This window comes from Salmo trutta, chromosome 18 (assembly GCF_901001165.1).
Source record: "Salmo trutta chromosome 18, fSalTru1.1, whole genome shotgun sequence".
Taxonomy (NCBI): Eukaryota; Metazoa; Chordata; class Actinopteri; order Salmoniformes; family Salmonidae; genus Salmo; species Salmo trutta.
In genome coordinates, this window is record NC_042974.1 from 27,277,904 (window position 1) to 27,300,319 (window position 22,416).

Here is a 22,416-nt window from a genome sequence, read left to right on the forward strand (position 1 = left end):
AACTTAAAACCTCAACGTCAATATGGAGTCAACATACATACAATATAAGTGTAAGTAAAAACAAATGTAAATAAGTTAGAAATTGTGCCACTAATGCACATGACGGCACAAACACGTCTCGTAAAAATAATGATAATAATGATTTTGTTTGGTTAGCTTTTGGAAAATATAAAAATACAACTTTTTCTATCTTCAGAAGTTCTAGCTAGGCAGGCTAACGTTAGTTAGCTAATTAGTTTGCTAGCTATCATACAGTAGGCATATATTAATAATTATATATTTAATTTAAGTAGACATGCAATCATATAAAGCACCCACAAGATACCGTTAGCCGAAAACACAATCATCGCCCAATTTGTAAGTCGCTCTGGATAAGAGCGTCTGCTAAATGACTTAAATGTAAATGTAAATCGCGGGATGAACGAGTGACCAATTTCCAGTGTATACTCGTCAGACGTCATGACACGTCATCAGAAGTGTCCACTTAATTTGAGGGCTGACGGTGTGTCTTAAAACCTCTCTGGCGCATCGTCCCACCTACGTAACAGCCACTGAAATCCAGTGGAGCGATTTTTGAATCGTTAGAAATACTATTACTTCAATTTCTCAAACATATGACTATTTTACAGCTATTTAAAGACAAGAATCTCGTTAATCTAACCCCACTGTCCGATTTCAAAAAGGCTTTACAACGAAAGCAAAATATTAGATTATGTCAGCAGAGTGCCCAGCCAGAAATAATCAGACACCCATTTTTCAAGCTAGCATATCATGTCACATAAACCCAAACCACAGCTAAATGCAGCACTAGCCTTTTATGATCTTCATCAGATGACACACCTAGGACATTGTGTTATACAATACATGCATGTCTGTTCAATCAAGTTCATATTTATATCAAAAAACAGCTTTTTACATTAGCATGTGACGTTCAGAAAAAGCATAACCCCCGAATTTACTAACAGTTTGCTAAATTACTCACGATAAACGTTCACAAAAAGCATAACAATTATTTTAAGAATTATAGATACATTACTCCTCTATGCACTCGATATGTCTGATTTTAAAATAGCTTTTCGGATGAAGCACATTTTGCAATAATCTAAGTACATAGCCCGGCATCACAGGGCTAGCTATTTAGATACCCACCCAGGTCAGCCTCCACCAAAATCACTTTTCCTATAAGAAAAATGTTCTTACCTTGCTTGTTCTTCGTCAGAATACACTGCCAGGACTTCTACTTCAATAACAAATGTTGGTTTGGTCCCAAATAATCCATCATTATATCCAAACAGCGACGTTTTGTTCGTGAGTTCTAGACACTATCAGAATGCTTCATCACGGTGTCGCGCATGGCGCATTGGCGTGACAAAAATGTCTAAATATTCCATTACCGTACTTCGAAGCATGTCAACCGCTGTTTAAAACCAATTTTTATGCCATTTATCTCGTAGATAAGTGATAATATTCCGACCGGGAATATGCATTGAGCCTAAACAGCCGAATTAAATTTCTCCTCAGGAGCGAATCGTGCACGCGCCTCATTCAAAGGTCCTCTGAGCCGCCACTTACCAAAGCCGATAATGTGTTTCAGCCTGAGGCTCCCTCGTCAACCTTCAGTTATTTCCCGGGTTCTGAGAGCCTATCGGAGCCCTGGGAATTGTCACGTTACAGCTAAGATCCTTACTTTTCAATAAACAGATGCAAGACGCACGACTCCTTGTCAGACAGGGTACTTCCTGCTTGAAACCTTGTCAGGTTTTTGCCTGCCATAGGAGTTCTGTTATACTCACAGACACCATTCAAACAGTTTTAGAAAATTCAGAGTGTTTTCTATCCAAACCTGAACAATATGCATATTCTAGCTTCTGAGTTGGTGTAGGAGGCAGTTAAAAATGGGCACATATTTTTTCCAAAATTCTCAATACTGCCCCCTATCCCAAACAGGTTTTAAGTGTTTGGAATGCAGCCCCCGAGTGACCTCTGCTGCAGAGGATAAGTTCATTAGAGTTACCAGCCTCAGAAATTGCAGCCCAAATAAATCCTTCACAGAGTTTAAGTAACAGACACGTCTCAACATCAACTGTTCAGAGGAGACTGCGTGAATCAGGCCTTCTTGGTCGAATTGCTGCAAAGAAACCAATACTAAAGGACACCAATAAGAAGAAGAGACTTGTTTGGACCAAGAAACACGAGCAATGGACATTAGACCGGTGGAAATCTGTCCTTTGGTCTGATGAGTCTAAATCTGAGATTTTTGGCTCCAATCGCCATGTCTTTGTGAGATGCAGAGTAAGTGAACAGATGATCTCTTTTTTTGGTTACTACATGATTCCATATGTGTTATTTTATAGTTTTGATGTCTTCATTATTATTCTACAATGTAGAAAATAGTAAAAAATAGTTTTGACTGGTACTGTAAATATTAGGACGAGCAATGTCGGAGTGGCATTGACTAAAATACAGTATATGAAATGAGTAAAGCAATACGGAAACATTATTAAAGTGACTAGTGTTCCATTATTAAAGTGACCAATGATCGCATGTCTATGTACAAAGGGCAGCAGTCTCTAAGGTGCAGGGTTGAGTAAATGGGTGGTAGCCGGCTAGTGATGGCTATTTAACATTCTGATGGCCTTGAGATAGAAGCTGTTTTTCAGTCTCTCGGTCCCAGCTTTGATGCACATGTACTGGCCGTGGCTTGGATGGTTGATGTCCTTGATGATCTTTTTGTCCTTTCTGTGACATTGGGTGCTGTAGGTGTCCTGGAGGGCAGGCAGTGTGGCCCTGGTGATGCGTTGGGCAGACCGCACCACCCTCTGGAGAGCCCTGCGGTTGCAGGCGGCGCAGTTGCCATACCAGGCGGTTATACAGCCAGACGGGATGCTCTCGATTGTGCATTTGTAAAAGTTTGAGGGTCTTACGGGCCAAGCCACATTTCTTCAGCCTTTGGAGGTTGAAGAGGTGCTATTGCACCTTCTTCAACACACTGTCTGTGTGGGTGGACCATTTGAGATTGTCAGTGATATGTACACCGAGGAACTTGAAGCTTTCACCTTCTCCACTGCGGTCCCGTCGATGTGGATAGCGGGGTGCTCCTTCTGCTGTTTCCTGAAGTCCACGAACAGCTCCTTTGTTTTGTTGACGTTGAGGGAGAGGTTATCATCAAGGCGGTGACCCGATCCTGTAGGTTCATGCTCTACAACATTCGCAGAGTACGACCCTGCCTCACACAGGAAGCGGCGCAGGTCCTAGTCCAGGCACTTGTCATCTCCCGTCTGGATTACTGCAACTCGCTGTTGGCTGGGCTCCCTGCCTGTGCCATTAAACCCCTACATCTCATCCAGATCGCTGCAGCCCGTCTGGTGTTCAACCTTCCCAAGTTCTCTCACGTCACCCCGCTCCTCCGCTCTCTCCACTGGCTTCCAGTTGAAGCTCGCATCCGCTACAAGTCCATGGTGCTTGCCTACGGAGCTGTGAGGGGAACGGCACCTCCGTACCTTCAGGCTCTGATCAGGCCCGACACCCAAACAAGGGCACTGCGTTCATCCACCTCTGGCCTGCTCGCCTCCCTACCTCTGAGGAAGCACAGTTCCCGCTCAGCCCAGTCAAAACTGTTCGCTGCTCTGGCACCCCAATGGTGGAACAAGCTCCCTCACGACGCCAGGACAGCGGAGTCAATCACCACCTTCCGGAGACACCTGAAACCCCACCTCTTTAAGGAATACCTGGGATAGGATAAAGTAATCCTTCTAACCCCCCCCCCCCTAAAAGATTTAGATGCACTATTGTAAAGTGGTTGTTCCACTGGATATCATAAGGTGAATGCACCAATTTGTAAGTCGCTCTGGATAAGAGCGTCTGCTAAATGACTTAAATGTAAATGATGTAAATGTTATTTTCCTCATTGTTGTTAATCAGATAATCAGGCCTACTACTGTTTTGTCATCTGCAAACTTGATGAAAGGACTTAAACACTGCCCTGTCCTTGTACTCTGTCAGTGGAGAAATTCTATTCTGTGTTTTACTGTAGAATGTATAAATAAATGGGTTATGGCAAGGTGGAAGTATTTCCAACATTGAACAATGGAGACTTGGACGCAGGATAGCCATGCCCTCCATTAGTTCTCTGTTTTCACTCTCCTCTCACTAGGGGAGCTGTGGGATGTGGCTCTGCAAGGTGACATGAGATGGGCACAGCGGGAGGGTCTCAATACTCAGCTTCCTCAACCTTGGTGATTATCAATGAGGTAGAGCAGGCTTTGCTTATTCAGTAATCCATTGAATATATATTATTTAAGGGGCCATTGTGTGTTTGACCCAAAGAACAGGGCAATGGGCAAGGTTACGGTTCTCATGAGAGTTTATTATAGGCCTATTGAGATACTTTTACTGCTAAAGTATAAACACAATGTAGTGTAATAATTCTGGTAATATTTCAACACTTTTTTTATTGGGAAAAGTTTTATAACATGCCTATCTATTTGGTGATCATGTTACATTATGCACTAATTTGAGGAAATCCAATGTAAAGACCAAGGGCTATGGTATAGACAGCCAGGTGATGTATTTGGGCAGGGCAGACCAGCACTGCACGTGATCAATAGCAATAGCCATACCGTATTGAAAACACGGCCATCTTTGCCCTCGACTTGCATTTTTCCTTCTCACATTTGCTCAGCCCTGCAATATTTCCCGAGGTCACTGCAGCCACAAAGACGCTTCGGGGAGGAGGGTGCGCGCACGCGCCCTGAATGAGGAAGACTGCATTAGTATAGTAAGCTAATTGAGAACAACATGTGACAGTCAAAAGGACTTATTGCAATGCCGTTTCTGATGACATCGAGAAGCGTGTCCATAACCGATAACTGCAACCGTGGCGAACAAACGATCGCCTTCGCTTCAGCGTTATAAACCGAAGCTCTAAACATGACAGGAACGCAAACCGTTTGTTATGCGTGAGGACCTGGAAAACTGCACATGACATTTTTATATGAACGTGTCTAATATGTATCGACGAATATATCAATCCTTGGCCTGCGGGGTACAGAAGAAGAATCGCTAAGGATTTAGCTACATTGTGTAGCAGTAGGTTATGATGTCAGGGCTTGAAACGGCGCATGTGGTTTATGATCGATTTAACTTCAGAAAACCCACCTTGCGTGCTTTTCCCCTATCCATAGCCTAATAAGAAATGCTCAATTAAACCAGCTGCAACACTGAGAGCCTTGCAGATGTGGGGTACATATCGTATATCCTAAACAATAGCATATTAACTTTGAGATGTCATTTAACAGCCTACCGACGTCTGATAGTTGTATGCCTATGCTTAAAATGCACGTATTTCTTAGCTGGGCACAAACCTTGAATGTGATGTAGCCTAGTAGACACGTTTACCAAAATGCTACCAGGTTCTATTCAAATAACGGGAGAGACACTGTCGGGAGCTGAGATCAAGGATATTTGTGACAGCCTGAAAGAGAACAGTGTGAGGCTTCTGTCCATCAGGGGATGTCAGCTTTCGGACCGAGACTTTGGACGGGTGTGTCGCGGTGTGGCGGAGTCCCACTCACTGGCGCAACTCAACATGAACCTCGGTGTGGTCTCCACCATCAACCGAACCAAGCACCTCGCAGATGCACTGAAGACCAACAGATCGATTCAGACCCTTTTGTAAGTAGCCTAGTAGATCACAATGAATAAGGTGTGTCGGTCTGACTGATTGATTGGTTGATGTTAGTGGTTGATATGGCTACTGTAGTCTATTAACTCATTGTAGTCAGTATGGGTCCCTCAATTTGTGATCCAGTAAAAGTTCTCCAAGGCATTATATGGGGGACCTGACCCTAATTACCATGATTATGCACATGAGCAGGAACTCAAGTTGATGTCAATTTGATGATGCTTTATCCAGATTGAATGGTGAATTAATTGGATGGTCTTCATTGGAACTGTTGTATTGACTGATATTCTGCATTTCTCTCTCCTCCCATCTCTCATATGCCATAGTCTCCATGGAAGCCCCCTCTTAGATGCAGGATTGGTCACACTCAACACTGCATTGTCCACTCACCCTTCACTGGTGTCTCTGGACATGGGCGACTGTATGCTGGGGGACGAGGCACTGCGGCTCATCTGTGCCATGCTGCCTCCGGATGGGGCCAAATCAGGTACAGCCACTCGACACTGCTCTCACTGTTACTGGGCTGTCAGACTCTGAACCTGGCCTGCTGGGGTACAGTGGTTGGAAACAATAGGCTAGTGTAGAAGTCCTCTCGAAGTGCGTGTGTGGGGAAACACATTTTGGATTATAGAAAATACAGTCCAGACAAATTTACAACTCATAAAGGGTTCATAGAACATTCATAAAGTTGTTATTGAACACGACATAGATCTGTCACGATGATCTTTTGCCGTCCTTTATGTATCCTGACATTTGCTTATGAGTGATTTCTGAAGCATCTATATAGGCCTTATAAAGGATTTTATGAAGGCATTATGTGTTAAACGTTGTAGTGTTAAAAATTAGACTCAAGTTACACGATAATGGAGTATAATATATATATATATATATGCGGCTCTGCCTATACTTAGTTGATGGTCATTTGATGGTGATGGACAGCCTGTCCCACAGGGCTTAGAGAGCTGACTCTTAGTGCGAACCCCAGCATCACAACCAAGGGATGGGCCCGCCTGGCCATCGCTGTGGCCCACAGCTCCCAGCTACGAGTCCTCAACCTGGACTACAACCCCCTGGGTAAGAATCAATCACCAGGACACAAAACCAATTACTGTACTTCCTATCGGTGAGTTTCTTAATATGGAATCAGCTTAAAAGGAATCAGATTCTTATTGCATTTTTTAAAAGAGTATTACACTCAACCACAAGTGTTGCCATGAAAAGATTTGCATCTCAGTTAACTTTGGATAATCAATATGAACTTTTGTGAACTTCAAGTATTGGAAAAAAATAACTTTTGTGTCATTATGTGTAATGGGACCTTTTCAGAGGTGAAACACTCCTGAGATACCAAAGACGTCCATTTTATGGGCCAGTTGCCTCCTGCATTACCATTTTTAATTTGATTTATTCAGGTGTGTCTCCATGACAATCCCCTGGCTGCTTGCACTACAGAGAAATAGGAACGGAGGTAATTTTAGGAACATAGTGTTTACAAAGAAAGCCCAATTCTGATTTGATTGGTCAAAAGACCAATTAGTGGGAAAAAAATCAGAATTGGGCTGCCTGTGTGAACGCAGTCATGTTGTCCCCAGTTAAGTTTAGATTGAATTTTAGAGGGTACCCTTGATACAGAATTATACGTCTATGGTCATTTTGGGGCACGTATGCAGGATTAAACGTTCAGATTCCATTTCATCCACCTGAAATATGGATTGTCAATGACGTTCCTAATGACTGGGGGGGTAGCCCCAACCCGGACTCAAACCCGAGTTCGGCTACTGTCAACCCAACACCTTAGCTGTTAAGCCATGAGATCCGAATCCCTCTACGATGTCGCTAGTTGTTGGATTAAGGTGGTTACGCTACCCCCTTTCGTCGGGAGAGCGTGTCCCTACTATTTTCTATACTGAGTCCCTCACGGGCACCATTTGATATATTGTAATTAACAATAAACAGATCTTAAATACATCTAAATCCAAAAGCATAGTATTTGGTTCAAAACATTCTCTTGGAGCTAAACCTCAACTGGAATTGTGCACAAAGGATGTGACCATTGAACACGTTGAAGAAGCTGAACTCCTAGGAGTAACATAGGATGGTCAGTATCATTGTCAAGTCATATTGACGAAGATGGGGAGAGGTTCTGTATGTGTTGATGTCCTGGAGTAGCTAGCTCGCTAAATCGTCCCTTTCCTTAGCCATGGATGGAAATGGGGATTTGGACATTGTTGCCCATGAGAGGAAGTTTGGCTAGCAAGCATTGTAGCTCGGCAGCCTATGACAACACAAACTGAAAGTGTACTGTATGACAGAGCCATACATGCCAACATGAAAGAGAGCGTTCAACTAGACTACAAGTAGGTGTCAACGTTTTTTGTTATACTTGCGCGTGCACACACAGACGGAAATCATTAGCATGGACAGCCACATGATATTTAGCAACATTGATTGGACTAAATGGTTTTTGGCAGGGGCGCAACTTTCACTGGGGACGGGGGGGGACATGCCCCACAAAATTCTGAAATTACATTTTTGTCCCCTCCAGTTTTATCATTGAAATGTGATATAAAATGAGGCAATTGTGTGCTTTAGGACCACGTGGAGGCCTCTGAACGGTCGGTTAGGCTGTTTGGAGTGTTTATCCAACTAGAAAATAAATTTAAAAAAGTTATGTACCCCCCACTTCTAAAACCAAAGTTGCGCCCCTGGTTTTTGGTATCTTTAAGTTTGTTTTCAGTGTATTAAACTAAACATTTATAGCCTTGCTGATTTGATGATGTTTAAATGGTGCTGGAATAGCGGAGGCAGTGCTCCTGTTGTCTTTGTGATGTCTTGCGGTAAATCTGTGGATCTAAATCAGTTGATTAGTAAACTGTTGAAAACATTAACATGCTTGACCATGCTGCAGGTTATATAACTGTTTGTTAAATTAAATATTTGCTTTGTGGACTTCACCGGACAGATGTTTCTCTCCGGTTTTGTTACTGTGTGACTGTTTTCTTTTTGTTGTCACTGCCTTATTGTATATCACGATGGTGGATGAACGAATGGCTTATAGAGCAAACAACACAATTATTACAACAAAGGTTGTAAAATAGCTTTTTTTACTGGCTTAGCTTACCCAGTGATTTTACCCACGCAACGCTTCTGCTGGTAATATGGTCATGAGCAGCAAAGAAAGACCTAGCAAAGCTTCAGCTGGCTCAAAACAAAGCAGCACGCCTTGCCCTTAACTACACACACACACAACTAACATGCATGATATTCTTTCATGGTTTAGGAGAAATGTACTACTTCTATTAGTCTTTTTAAGAAACATTTTGTGTTGAAAATGCCTAACCACTTGTATAATCTATTTGCATACACTTCAAACAGATTTGCATTTCAAATTAGAAGTTTACTTACACCTTAGCCAAATACATTTAAACTCAGTTTTTCACAATTCCTGACATTTAAACCTAGTAAAAATTCCCTGTCTTAGGTCAGTTAGGATCACCACTATTTTAAGAATGTGAAATGTCAGAATAATAGTCGAGAGAATGATTTATTTCAGCTTTTATTTATATCATCACATTCCCAGTGGGTCAGAAGTTTACATACACTCAATTAGTATTTGGTAGCATTGCCTTTACGTTGTTTAACTTGGGTCAAACGTTTCAGATAGCCTTCCACAAGCTTCCCACAATAAGTTGGGTGAATTTAGGCTCATTCCTCCTGACAGAGCTGGTGTAACTGAGTCTGGTTGGTAGGCCTCCTTGCTCGCACGTGCTTTTTCAGTTCTGCCTACACATTTTCTATAGGGTTGAGGTCAGGGCTTTGTGATGGCCACTCCAATACCTTGACTTTGTTGTCCTTAAGCCATTTTGCCACAACTTTGGAAGTATGCTTGGGGTCATTGTCCATTTGGAAGACCCATTTGCGACCAAGCTTTAACTTCCTAACTGATGTCTTGACATGTTGCTTAAATATATCCACATAATTTTCCATCTTCATGATGACATCTATTTTATGAAGTGCACCAGTCCCCCCTGCAGCAAAACACCCCCACATCATGATGCTGCCACCCCAGTGCTTCACATTTGGGATGGTGTTCTTTGGCTTGCAAGCCTTCCCCTTTTTCCTCCAAACATAACGATGGTCCTTATGGCCAAACAGTTCTATTTTTGTTTCATCAGACTAGAGGACATTTCTCCAAAAAGTATGATCTTTGTCCACATGTGCAGTTGCAAACCGAAGTCTGGCTTTTTTATGGCGGTTTCGGAGCAGTGGCTTCTTCCTTGCTGAGCGGCCTTTCAGGTTATGTCGATATAGGACTCGTTTTTACTGTGGATATAGATAATTTTGTATCTGTTTCCTCCAGCATCTTCAGAAGGTCCTTTGCTGCTGTTCTGGGATTGATTTGCACTTTTTGCACCAAAGTACAGTCGTGGCCAAAAGTTTTCAGAATGACACAAATGTTAATTTCCACAAAGTTTGCTGCTTCAGTGTCTTTAGATATTTTTGTCAGATGTTACTATGGAATACTGAAGTGTAATTACAAGCATTTCATAAGTGTCAAAGGCTTTTATTGACAATTACATGAAGTTCATGCAAAGAGTCAATATTTGCAGTGTTGACCCTTCTTTTTCAAGACCTGTGCAATCCGCCCTGGCATGCTGTCAATTAACTTCTGGGCCGCATCCTGACTGATGGCAGCCCATTCTTGCATCATCAATGCTTGGAGTTTGTCAGAATTTGTGGGGTTTTTGTTTGTCCACCCGCCTCTTGAGGATTGACCACAAGTTCTCAATGGGATTAAGTTTTGGGGAGTTTCCTGGCCATGGACCCAAAATATCGATGTTTTGTTCCCCGAGCCACTTAGTTATCACTTTTGCCTTATGGCAAGGTGCTCCATCATGCTGGAAAAGGCATTGTTCGTCACCAAACTGTTCCTGGATGTTTGGGAGAAGTTGCTCTCGGAGGATGTGTTGGTACCATTCTTTATTCATAGCTGTGTTCTAAAGCCATGATATAATTTTTGGGAATTTTCCAAGCTGTTTAAAGGTACAGTCAACTTTCTGTAGGTCAACTTCTGATCCACTGGAATTGTGATTAAGTGAAATAATCTGTCTGTAAACAATTGTTGGAAAAATTACCTGTTTCATGCATAAAGTAGATGTCCTAACTAACTCTACAATGAGAGAGTTTGTTAACAAGAAATTTGCAGAGTGGTTGAAAAACGAGTTTGAATGACTCCAACCTAAGTGTATGTAAACTTCTGACTTCAACTGTGCATACCTCACCAGACATGCCACTGGGTTTCTTTATGGTACCAAACCAAAAACATATTTAATGCGTCACTCAGTTATGTATAGAGCCATGTCATCCTGGAATGGTCTGCCACCAGAGGGTACTCAGGCAAAAAGCATGTTTAGCTTAAATAAAACCGATAAAAACATATTTTATCGTAGCGCCGCTCCTCTTTCTAAAGATCTAATTTAACTGTACTGTATATAACAATATCAAATATATATAAAAGTTAATAATTTCATTGGTATACACTGTATTTTAGTCAATGCCACTCCGACATTGCTCATCCTAATATTTACAGTACCAGTCAAAAGTTTGGATACACCTACTCATTCAAGGGCTTGTCTTTATTTTGACTATTTTCTACATTGTAGAATAATACTGAAGACATCAAAACTATTAAATAACACATATGGAATCATGTAGTAACAAAAAAAGTGTAAAAACAAATCAAAATATATATTCATATTTGAGATTCTTCAAAGTATCAACCCTTTACCTTGATGACAGCTTTGCACACTCTTGGCATTCTCTCAACCAGCTTCATGATGTAGTCACCTGGAATGCATTTTAATTAAAAGGTGAGCCTTGTTAAAAGTTAATTTGTGTAATTTCCTTCCTTAATGCGTTTGAGCCAATGTTTTTATTTTGAATTTAATGTAATATCGTATGTTGTTCTTGTCTATTACTGTTCTGTACTTTATCATGTATTTTTGTGTTTTATGTGGACCCCAGGAAGATTAGCTGCTGCATGTGCATGGGTATCCTAATAAACTAATCGAAACCGTCCCACTTCTGACACCAATGTACGGGAATACGGGACTCGAACCCGGCTCTAGCTACTGTCAACCCAACACCTTAGCTATTACGCCAAGATATCCAAACCCCTTCATGAGGTCACTAGGTGTTGAGTTATGGTTGCTACAATAGGTATCATGTTGAAATGATGTGCATATGCCTGATGAAGGTGAAAGCCGAAAAATAGTGTATACTTTATCAGCTTCATGCTTTAGGAATGAATTAACTGATGATGCAATTACTAATCTGTGTCTGGTCCAAATCTGTTGTTCAGGGTCAATGACAACAAACACATAATGCTCAATTGACAGACTCACCTTCTGAACTCACTCATGTTTTGGTTGTGTTGGGGTTCCAGGGGACCAGATTGCAGGTATGCTAGCAGTGGCTGTGGCGTCCAGCAGAACTCTGGAGGTGTTGGATCTGGAGGGAACAGGACTCACAAATCAGTCAGCACAGGTCTGTAACATCATCAACATCACCACCACCAGAGCAACGTCATCAGCACCACAGAGTGTGTGGAAGAACATTTACAAAGACAGTGAGAAGAAATCTGATATAGTTTCATTATGACTTAAAACTCATTCTATTGGGGGAGTTACACTCTTTTTTTTTTTGTTCACTATAAATGATCTGGTTTACGTTCCTCACTACCTAATTAATGTTCAATGACCCTTAAATGTGGTGCCAATTTCCAGCAATACTCATGCCAGTCATCAGTTAAAAGATAATATCGTTTTTGATGGACTTTCATTTATTTTCAGAAATGTTAAGCAGTTAGCTTTTCTACCCTCTTACAATCCCTTTAAAAAATGACCTTTAATGTGAATGTAAACATTTGACATTTTGCCATCCCACTTATTTTGTAGATTTAACTGTGAGTTACATCCACTAATTGAGGCCGCTGCATATCAAATCACCCAACTGAACAGTCGTCATAGCAGAGACATCTTATGATGGTCTAATTTTGAAGTCAGTCCACTTTCTTAGGAGATGAAGCCCATTGGATGAGAAAGCCAGAGGTCCCTCCCCTCCAACCTGCTCCTCCAATGGGTTTTGAGAAGGAGAGAGGACGTGAGGAGTATGCAATCAAGATTTGCCCCATGTCTCCCTCTCACATTCTCACTGTTATTGACCCATAACCCTGACTCTCATTTGCAGTGAAGATGTGCTTACTACCAGCTGTGGGAAGATACTCTTCTCCCACAAAGCACTTTGCCAGCTGTGGCCTGTTCACTGCCTATTGAAAAGTGCTCAAGGCTTACGTACGGTTAGTGCTATCTGGAATCTTTGGGACGTCCCTACCCTAAACCCTAACCTTAACCATTTTACGTTTCAACTTCAGTGGTGTAGGGAAATGCCAAGGATCTCGGATAGCAAGTACCCTTAAGGACAACTTATCCATTTTAAAACGTTTCATTCATTTTCTAGCTAGTCCCTCTCCAGTTTAAAGCTAGCTAATTATAAAGAGACTGGCTTTACATGTAATCCAGGCTAAGAAAAACATTTGTACACAGCTTTTTAGACAGATACTGTAAATCTGCGTATCCGAGCAAATAAATACATATACGTATTGACATTGAAGCAGTGATGTGCAGGCAGGGCAGGCAGTGCTTACTCTGTGATAATCTAATTTTAAAAAAGCCGTTTTTTTCTCTCTTTCCTTAATTTAACTAGGCAAGTCAGTTAATAAGAACAAATTCTTATTTACAATGTCAGCCTAGGAACAGTGGGTTAACTGCCTTGTTCAGGGGCAGAACGACAGATGTTTACCTTGTCAGCTCGGGGATTCGATCTTGACCACTAGGCTACCTGCCACCCAATGAAAAGCCAAATGAAAAATACAATTATATAAAAATATGATCATTCTTTTTTTTGTTATCTAATGATTTTCTCAATGATTCTGGTGGTTTTTATGCTCAAAATCTCAGGAAAGGCGCCAGGGTATTCATGCCTTCCTTTCCAGCCATTCAAATTGTTTATGCCACAGCCGTTCCTGACTCCAGTCACTGTTAATGGATAGGGTCAGCATACTGCTTTGCCTAGCTTGAAGTAGCTTAACGCTTGGAACACACCGACAGCGTTATGACATTTTGGTACACCAGAATTGCATTAATTTCCAATGAAACACTGCGTTTACCTTGCAGCGTTGCAGAGGCAGTTGCAGTGTTTTCAGTGTGGTCCAGATGATGCTGCATACTATTTTGCGCAATGACACTCAGTGTGTTCGAAGCACAATTCGTTGCATTGAGCTGATTTCATATTTTGCGCATGCGTATTGCCTTAACATGTTGTGTGGGTATCGCCTAACTGCCTTGATCACACCGACAGCTTCATTGCGCAAAATAGTACGCTGCATCATATGGATATTTGTGCAACAAAAGTTCAACATTCACCTTCTGCTACCATTTCTGCCAAGCCGTCTATGCATACAGTTTGATGCATACGTTCGAAAAATCCAACTTATGCACCACACCGAACGCCCTGCCTCCGCAACGCAATGCTGCAAGGCAAACGCAGCGTTTCATTGTGTACCGAAATGCTATAACGCTGTTGGTGTGTGAAAAGCGTATGCTGTGCACATTTGTGCGTGTCTACAAAGTTGGGCGCTTGCATCCCTTGAACTGAACCAAGCTAGCTAGCTATCAAAAACAACCTGAACACACGGTTTGGAGGATTCGAAGAGTGGAACGTCTACTATAATGAAAGTTAAGACCAGATAGAGGCAGCATTCAGGAGCTCTAGTGACAAAACGTGACATGACAGGCAACCAGTGAGTACTGGACTGTCCACTTATCTGAAATGTCATTACCAATTAATACTTTTTACCCAGGCTTTTACACATCTGAGACATTTACTTTTGCATTGTGGATAATGGGAATGGGAATTACTTTTTGTGTCAGTGTGAAAATGGAATGGGGATGAGTCTGCTGTGACTTCTACAATGCTGTCACTGAGAGGTTCACCAGACTAATGGACATACTTTATTAGTAAAGGTAGGCCAAAATGCATTTTCCTTTGCAATTTGTGGGTTAGGTTACTGTTGAACCATTAAAATAGACATCTCTTTGCGTCTGGTAGGCTAGTGGTTAAGAGTGTTGGGCCAGTAACCAATAGGTTGCTGGTTAGAATTCCCGAGCCGACTGGGTAAAAAAAATCTGCCAATGTGCCCTTGAGCAAAGTACTTAACCCTAATTGCGCCTTCTATAAGTCGCTACAGATAAGAGCTTCTGCTAAATGAAAAAAAGTTACAAAATGTACAATGCATTTCATTTATCAAGCTAAAATTGTTTTGATTATAAAAAAATGTTTACGTTTAGAACTGCATTTTTCAGCCATTTCGATTGTTAAGAACATTTTGTTAGAACCTTATTATATATACACTACCGTTCAAAAGTTTGGGGTCACTTAGAAATGGCCTTGTTTTTGAAAGAAAAGCAAAAATAATGTGTCCATTAAAATAACATAAAATTGATCAGAAATACAGTGTAGACATTGTTAATGTTGTAAATGACTATTGTAGCTGGAAACGGCAGATTTTTAATGGAATATCTACATAGGCGTACAGAGGCCCATTATCAGCAACCATCACTCCTGTGTTCCAATGGCACGTTGTGTTAACTAATCCAAGTTTAGCATTTTAAAAGGCTAATTGATCATTAGAAAACCCTTTTGCAATTATGTTAACACAGCTGAAAACTGTTGTACTGATTAAAGAAGCAATAAAACTGGCCTTCTTTAGACTAGTTGAGTATCTGGAGCATCAGCATTTGTGGGTTCGATTACAGGCTCAAAATGGCCAGAAACAAATAACTTTCTTCTGAAACTCGTCAGTCTATTCTTGTTCTGAGAAATGAAGGCTATTCCATGTGAGAAATTGCCAAGAAACTGAAGATCTCGTACAACGCTGTGTACAGTGCCTTGCAAAAGTATTCATCCCCTTGGCGTTTTTCCTATTTTGTTGCATTACAACCTGTAATTTAAATGTAATTTTTATTTGGATTTCATGTAATGGACATACACAATGTGAAATGAAAAAAATAACATGTTTCAAAAAATTCTAAACGGAAAAGTGTGTGCATATGTATTCACCCCCTTTGCTATGAAGCCCCTAAATAAGAGCTGGTGCAACCAATTACCTTCAGAAGTCCCATAATTAGTTAAATAAAGTTCACCCCTGTGCAATCTAAGTTTCAAATGATCTATATATATATATATATATATATACCTATTCTGAAAGGCCCCAGAGTCTGCAACACCACTAAGCAAGGGGCACCACCAAGCAAGCGGCACCATGAAGACCAAGGAGCTCTCAAAACAGGTCAGGGACAAAGTTGTGGAGAAGTACATATCAGGGTTGGGTTATAAAAAATATCCAAAACTTTGAGCATCCCACGGAGCACCATTAAATCCTATATTATAAAATGGAAAGAATATGGGACCACAACAACCCTTCCAAGAGAGGGCCGCCCACCAAAACTCAGACCAGGCAAGGAGGGCATTAATCAGAGAGGCAACAAAGAGACCAAAGATAAACCTGAAGGACCTGCAAAGCTCCACAGCGGAGATTGGAGTATGTGTCCATAGGACCACTTTAAGCCATAAACTCCACAGAGCTGGGCTTTACGGAAGAGTGGCCAGAAAAAAAGCCATTGCTTAAAGAAGAAAATAAGCAAACACATTTGGTGTTCGCCAAAAGGCATGTGGGAGACTCCCCAAACATGGAAGAAGGTACTCTGCTCAAATGAGACTAAATTGTAGCTTTTTGGCCATCAAGGAATGTGTCTGGCACAAACCCAACACCGCTCATCACCCTGAGAACACCATCCCCACAGTGAAGCATGGTGGTGGCAGCATCATGCTGTGGGGATGTTTTTAATCGTCAGGGACTGGGAAACTGGTCAAAATTGAAGGAATGATGGATGGCGCTAAATACAGAGAAATTCTTGAGGGAAACCTGTTTGTCTTCCAGAGATTTGAGACTGAGACGGAGGTTCACCTTCCAGCAGGACAATGACCCTAAGCATACTGCTAAAGAAACACTTGAGTGGTTTAAGGGGAAACATTTAAATGTCTTGGAATGGCCTAGTCAAAGCCCAGACCTCAATCCAATTGAGAATCTGTAGTATGACTTAAAGATTGCTGTACACCAGCAGAACCCATCCAACTTGAAGGAGCTGGAGCAGTTTTGCCTTGAAGAATGGGCAAAAATCCCAGTGGCTAGATGTGTCATGCTTATAGAGGCATACCCCAAGAGACATGCAGCTATAATTGCCGCAACAGGGGGGGGGGGGGGGTGTGTGTGTGTGAATAGTTATGAACGCTCAAGTTCAGTTTTTTAGGAAAAATGCCAAGGGGGATGAATACTTTCGCAAGCCACTGTACTTCACAGAACAGAGCAAACTGGATCTAACCAGAATAGAAAGAGGAGTGGGAGGCCCCGGTGCACAACTGAGCAAGAGGACAACTACATTAGTGTCTAGTTTGAGAAACAGACACCTCACAAGTCCTCAACTGGCAGCTTCATTAAATAGTACCCGCAACCGCACCAGTCTTAACGAGGCGACTCCGGGATGCTGGCCTTCTAGGCAGAGTTCCTCTGGATAGTGTCTGTTTTTTTTGCCCATCTTAATCTTTTATTGGCCATTCTGAGATATGGCTTTTTCTTTGAAACTCTGCCTATAAGGCCAGCATCCCGGAGTTGCCGCTTCACTGTTGACGTTGAGACTGGTGTTTTGTGGGATGCAGGCCAGCAAAACCACTACACAACACTAAACAATACATTAGTTGCTCTATAACGGTGACAAACGGTGCCCACAAACTGTTAGGGCCTACATAAAGCAGTCCCAACAACAGAGCTTTCTTTTCAGCACCATGGAGTGAATCCTTACCACTGCTACACCTGGCTATCAGCGGAGCCTTTTCTGGCAGCAAAACAGTACATTCAGCCTCATTTACTGCCTTTTTTAAAACATAGCTGATATGGCTATCTTGTTTAAACAAATATGATTTCTACTGACAATTGATATGTACAAGCTATGGCACAATCATTTCGCTGCACTCGCAATAACATCTGCTAACCATGTGGATGTGACCGATTTTGATATGGCATAAAGGGACGACTAGTAGATAAGAGGCAATCCGTCATTTTCAATTAAGACAATGAGCGAGCTAGGACGGACGTAGTCAATATAACTATTTGTTCAGCCCTTTTGAAATGTACAGCAATGGAATTCATAACATGGGCCATTCTTACAGTATTCTCCCTATCACCAAGTCAGAACTGTAGGATAAATAAAGGGGTTATATAAGCAGACAATGAAAGCTATTACAATATTCAATGTTTAAAACAGGCTATAAGTTACATGTGCACCACCAAGTCAGATCAGTAGGCTAAGTTATGAGGGGGAAAGGGACCCTATTATTAGGGTGAGGCACATGGGCTACTAACAGCTTACTACACAACATACACTTAGTATTACTTTCTTAGCTACAGTATACATATCTCCCTGGCATATTATACCATTATGCAACAGCATACAATACATTTTTGGACTCAACTTGTTATGCTGTGCTCACTTGTGGCGCGGCGGTCCTTCATGGGCTAATTCTGTCATCGAAGTCTGGCATTCTCTGGATTTTTGTTGCTTTCAAGACAACTGGGAACTGAAAAAAACAAGGTTGAATCATGGCGTCAGTGATCTTCATGTCGGAGCTCTAGAAAGAGGCCCGAGTTCCAGACTTGGAATTCCGAGTTAGATGACTGTTCAAAATGTATTTTCCCCAGTCAGAGCTCGAGTTTCCAGTTGTCTTGAACTCACTGAAGTCTGAGATTTCACATTTCCTTAGTTTCCAGTTGTTTTGAACACGGCAGAAGTCATGCTGGATTGACAGCATGGCCAATGTATTCAACCTTTTCTGTCACATGGTGTTGAATGTTTATCCTTTTAAGAGACCCTTAAACCCAGACTTTTAAAAACACCCACTCCACTGAATAGCAGGCTAGTGATTGCTTGCAGTTAGCCACTGATTCCTTCTAAACCACTCCTTGTTGAATTTTCGATTTTCAACTTCTTTTGTAATGTCCATGTCCAATGGCCGATGAGCACCGATACGTTTTATCTATAATTTCTATTCATAATTTCTCTTCATATGACAAGGATTGAAAAGGATTTGCCAGTAGATTGTCGACTTGATTCATAATGATTACTTCTAGCTTGCTAGCTAAGAATTTGCAAGTATGATGTTGACATGATCAGTCCAATCAAAGCTAATGTAGATATAAAATTACGTCATCACGTTATCTGTGGCCAATGACCTTGAGCCTTCTTGGATGGCCACTTCTAAAGTCACTCAATGGTAGCACCCAAGGGGCTTGAATTTTTTACCTCTACCCGTAGATTTTACGGTGACGTAGTCTCCCCATGAGTGACAGAACATTACCAACCCCTACGCTCTGTATATTCCGCTGGCTGCTCCACCACCACAGAAAGCACTGAGCTAGGCTGAAACACCTCCATTTTGGAGCTGCATTACTCAAGAAAGCAAAAAAGAGACCATGTTTGTATGTGGCTTAATTTTTACATTGTTTGCAAACTGATATGTGACAGGTATTAATACCAAAATAACACGTACCTGCCCTGCATGCCATGTCGCCACTGGCCACCTATCAGTTGTAACTGTGGATGCTACAGCGATGTACTGTATGGCTGAGTTGAGCAGTGTGTCATTTTGTCAGATGATATGCAATATGCCGCCATCGGAGGCTTTCGCTTGCTTATTTTGGCTACATTGGTATTTACATTTGAAAATTGTTTGTCAATTTCGGGTTAATTGCCTACGTCACTGGTTGTTGGAGCTCCGTTGTATAGTGAACATCAAGGTTTTATTTCATCAAGGTTTATTTGTGAGTAAATCTTGCTTTGATAATAGCCAGTGCTTACCTCGCCACCGCACTTCACTGGATTGAAGTGACTTGTTACGTGCTGAAGTAATTCAAGAAAAACAAACCACTTAAATGTAAGTTTATAACCTGGAATACCAATCCCCACTGGCAAGCAGAACTACAAACCCATCAAGTTTTCTTACCAACCCCTACTGTAACCTGTCTGTGCTTCATGACAGAATCTCCCTCCCCTGTACCTTCAGGTCTTCCTCGAAATGGTGGAGAACTACCCCACCTGTCTGCGCGTACTGGTCCTGGCTGAGAACGCCATCAGCCCCGAGCTGCAGCAGCAGATCTCAGACCTGCTCTCCGAGGGAGAGGAGGAGGACGACAAGGAGGGCGAGGCACGAGGCAGCGCTGCCATCCCCACCAGGGAGAAAACCGCTTGGATCCCCCACAGCAGTAAGGGCTGACCTGGCCAACCAAAATGCTATCCTTCCCTGTCCCATCTTAGCCATATTCTAGACAGGACAGTTCCACTGGGGTGCTCTGTTCTGGAGTCTTGCAGATTTATAAATAAATCATTTTGTATAATAAGCGTCTGTAAACCTGAAACATCGGTGTAGGTGATGACCTCAAAATTATGACTCAATCAATCTGTAGAATTGGGGGGAACAACCTAACCCATTTGCTTAAGAATGAGGCGTGGTCAGATCTGTGTGTGCTTTGGCCAACTTGCTCATTGTCATCCCTTACAAGGACAAAGGAGTTGGCTAAAGCACTAACAGAGCTAGCAACCAGGCTAGTTGTAGAGTTGTAGAAGTCCTAAACTCGTTTCCGTTGTCTCTGCCCTTTGCAGACTCCCACCCCCAGATGGTCCTGCTGACGTCAGGTCTAGGTGAGAGCCTACTGGCTGAGACTGAGATGTGATTCCACAGCCTTCCTACCTTTTTGTTTTTTTACCTTTTTTTTCTGCTAATCTGTACGTAATAGAGTTGCAGTATCACCTGGTAGTGTGCAATCAAATCACACTTTTTGCATGACCTGTAGCAACAGAATACTTTTGGGAGCAGGCACAAAATCCTTAACACACACACACACACCAAGTGTCTTATAGGCAATAGGGAATTATTTATTTTAAACATGTACAGTCTATAGTTCCTATTTAAAGGTTTATGTAAGCAATGAAAGTCTGTATGCTTTGATAGATTGACTAGATAGGATCGTTGTGATGGTCTGATGTGATGTCAGAATAAATCTGTTTACATCTTCTTAAAGACATTTGGATTCTTATGTTATTTCTTGATTGGAATAGCCTACTTATGAATGCAATTAACATATTGGCATGACAATTCCTGTATAGCACTGAACAGTAGCTCACTGAAAATGGTTTTTCCTTTGACCTAAATGGCCTTTTCTCTCCACTGAATGCCATACTAATGCCTCATATGAACACAGTTTTGATATTCAATAGCCACAGGATGTTTCTGGGATCAGCACTTAAATGTCACATACAGAACATCGGACTTGAATGCAACGAGCATGAGAGCCTATGGTAAATCACACCATGACAATGCAGCAGTGTTGTCATTCCTCGCCCTATATGATACATTGACCCCATCCTCATCATCCCCACAGCCCTAAGCCAAAGTGGTGCTTACAAGGACAGCCATTATGCCCATCAAATCCCTTTGTTTGAGCCCCTTGTGCCTACATGTGTTTCTAGCCTGGCCCATATCGTTAGTTATGATATTCTAATGAGGTTTCTTGCAAACCCTTCACATCAATACATCTTACTGTCTCTCTCCAGTGTGTTTGGTGACGTTATTATGACATTCTATAGGAGACTATTAGCATTGATATATTAAACGCATCCGTTTTCTCTGTTTTCTTTGTGTTGTACCCTCCGTCTTTGGACGGAGGGTACAACACGTCAAGGTTAAGGCATGAAGGCGTCGAAGATACAGAATCACTGCATGAAAGAAAAATAGAGAGCGGGAATTAGAGGCCATTAATTTCGTTGCACATTGCGGAACAGCACATTCTCATGTAAGCGTAAATCAATCACTCTCCACAACTCACATTCAGTTTGGTTGGTAATCAATTCCCAAGGACACTTATCTATCACTGATCTGAGTAATCCAGTGAGGCAGGTTTCTGATGTTTGGTAGCATAAATAAAAAGTACTCCGTTCCCGTAGGACAGCTAAATAATGAGTGGAAACATATCCATAATTAATGGACATCTCGGATCAATTTCCCAAGTTGCTAAGTGATCAGGACAAACAGAAGTCTGTTTTCCAGCGTATCACTATACGCAACCCCTCGCTGGACATGTGCTCCGAGGGCCCAACACCTGGTGGCATGATACAATTGTCATCAAGGACACAGCCATTAGTTTCAATGTTATCATATCAATGTGATGGACTGACAGCAGCTGTAAGTAGGCTACTTACAGACGTATTGTTCATGAGCAGATTGTTGACCTTCTTGCAGTCAACATCATTGGATGCCACACAGAGATTCCTATAGAGAGGAGGACAGAATGCCCACAGGGAGGCAGGCTGTTTCACTGCTGGACCATGCCAAACATGAAAGCCGCAATACTGGCAAAGATAAGATTGTATGCTATGCAATCAGATGCCTCTGTGACGTGAAGAATCTCCTGTCTAATACAGGCATTTCATTAGATTAGGGTTCCTTTTTCCATCGCTGTCCCCTTTCTCAGACAATGAAAGCATCGTTTCAGCCATGGAAATTGA

At 41.8% G+C, this 22,416-nt stretch overlaps 1 protein-coding gene across 4 annotated transcripts; it reads left to right on the forward strand.

Annotated features, from left to right (window-relative positions):
- The first annotated feature begins 4,610 nt into the window (after window positions 1-4,610).
- LOC115153098 (leucine-rich repeat-containing protein 73) lies at window positions 4,611-20,936 on the forward strand. 4 transcript variants are annotated; one of them, XM_029698158.1, is made up of 6 exons: window positions 4,615-5,673; window positions 6,010-6,170; window positions 6,623-6,757; window positions 12,129-12,229; window positions 19,919-20,117; window positions 20,515-20,936. In XM_029698158.1, exons 1-6 carry the CDS (start codon window positions 5,402-5,404, stop codon window positions 20,583-20,585), a joined length of 939 nt encoding a protein of 312 aa, XP_029554018.1. In that variant the 5' UTR covers window positions 4,615-5,401; the 3' UTR covers window positions 20,586-20,936. The 4 variants fall into 4 exon arrangements, 3 of the variants coding, with proteins under 3 accessions (XP_029554020.1, XP_029554018.1, XP_029554019.1); XM_029698159.1 differs by having other exon boundaries at window positions 4,616-5,673; window positions 6,635-6,757; XR_003867638.1 differs by lacking the exon at window positions 20,515-20,936 and having other exon boundaries at window positions 4,611-5,673; window positions 12,129-13,040; window positions 19,919-19,994.
- Window positions 20,937-22,416: the final 1,480 nt, after the last annotated feature.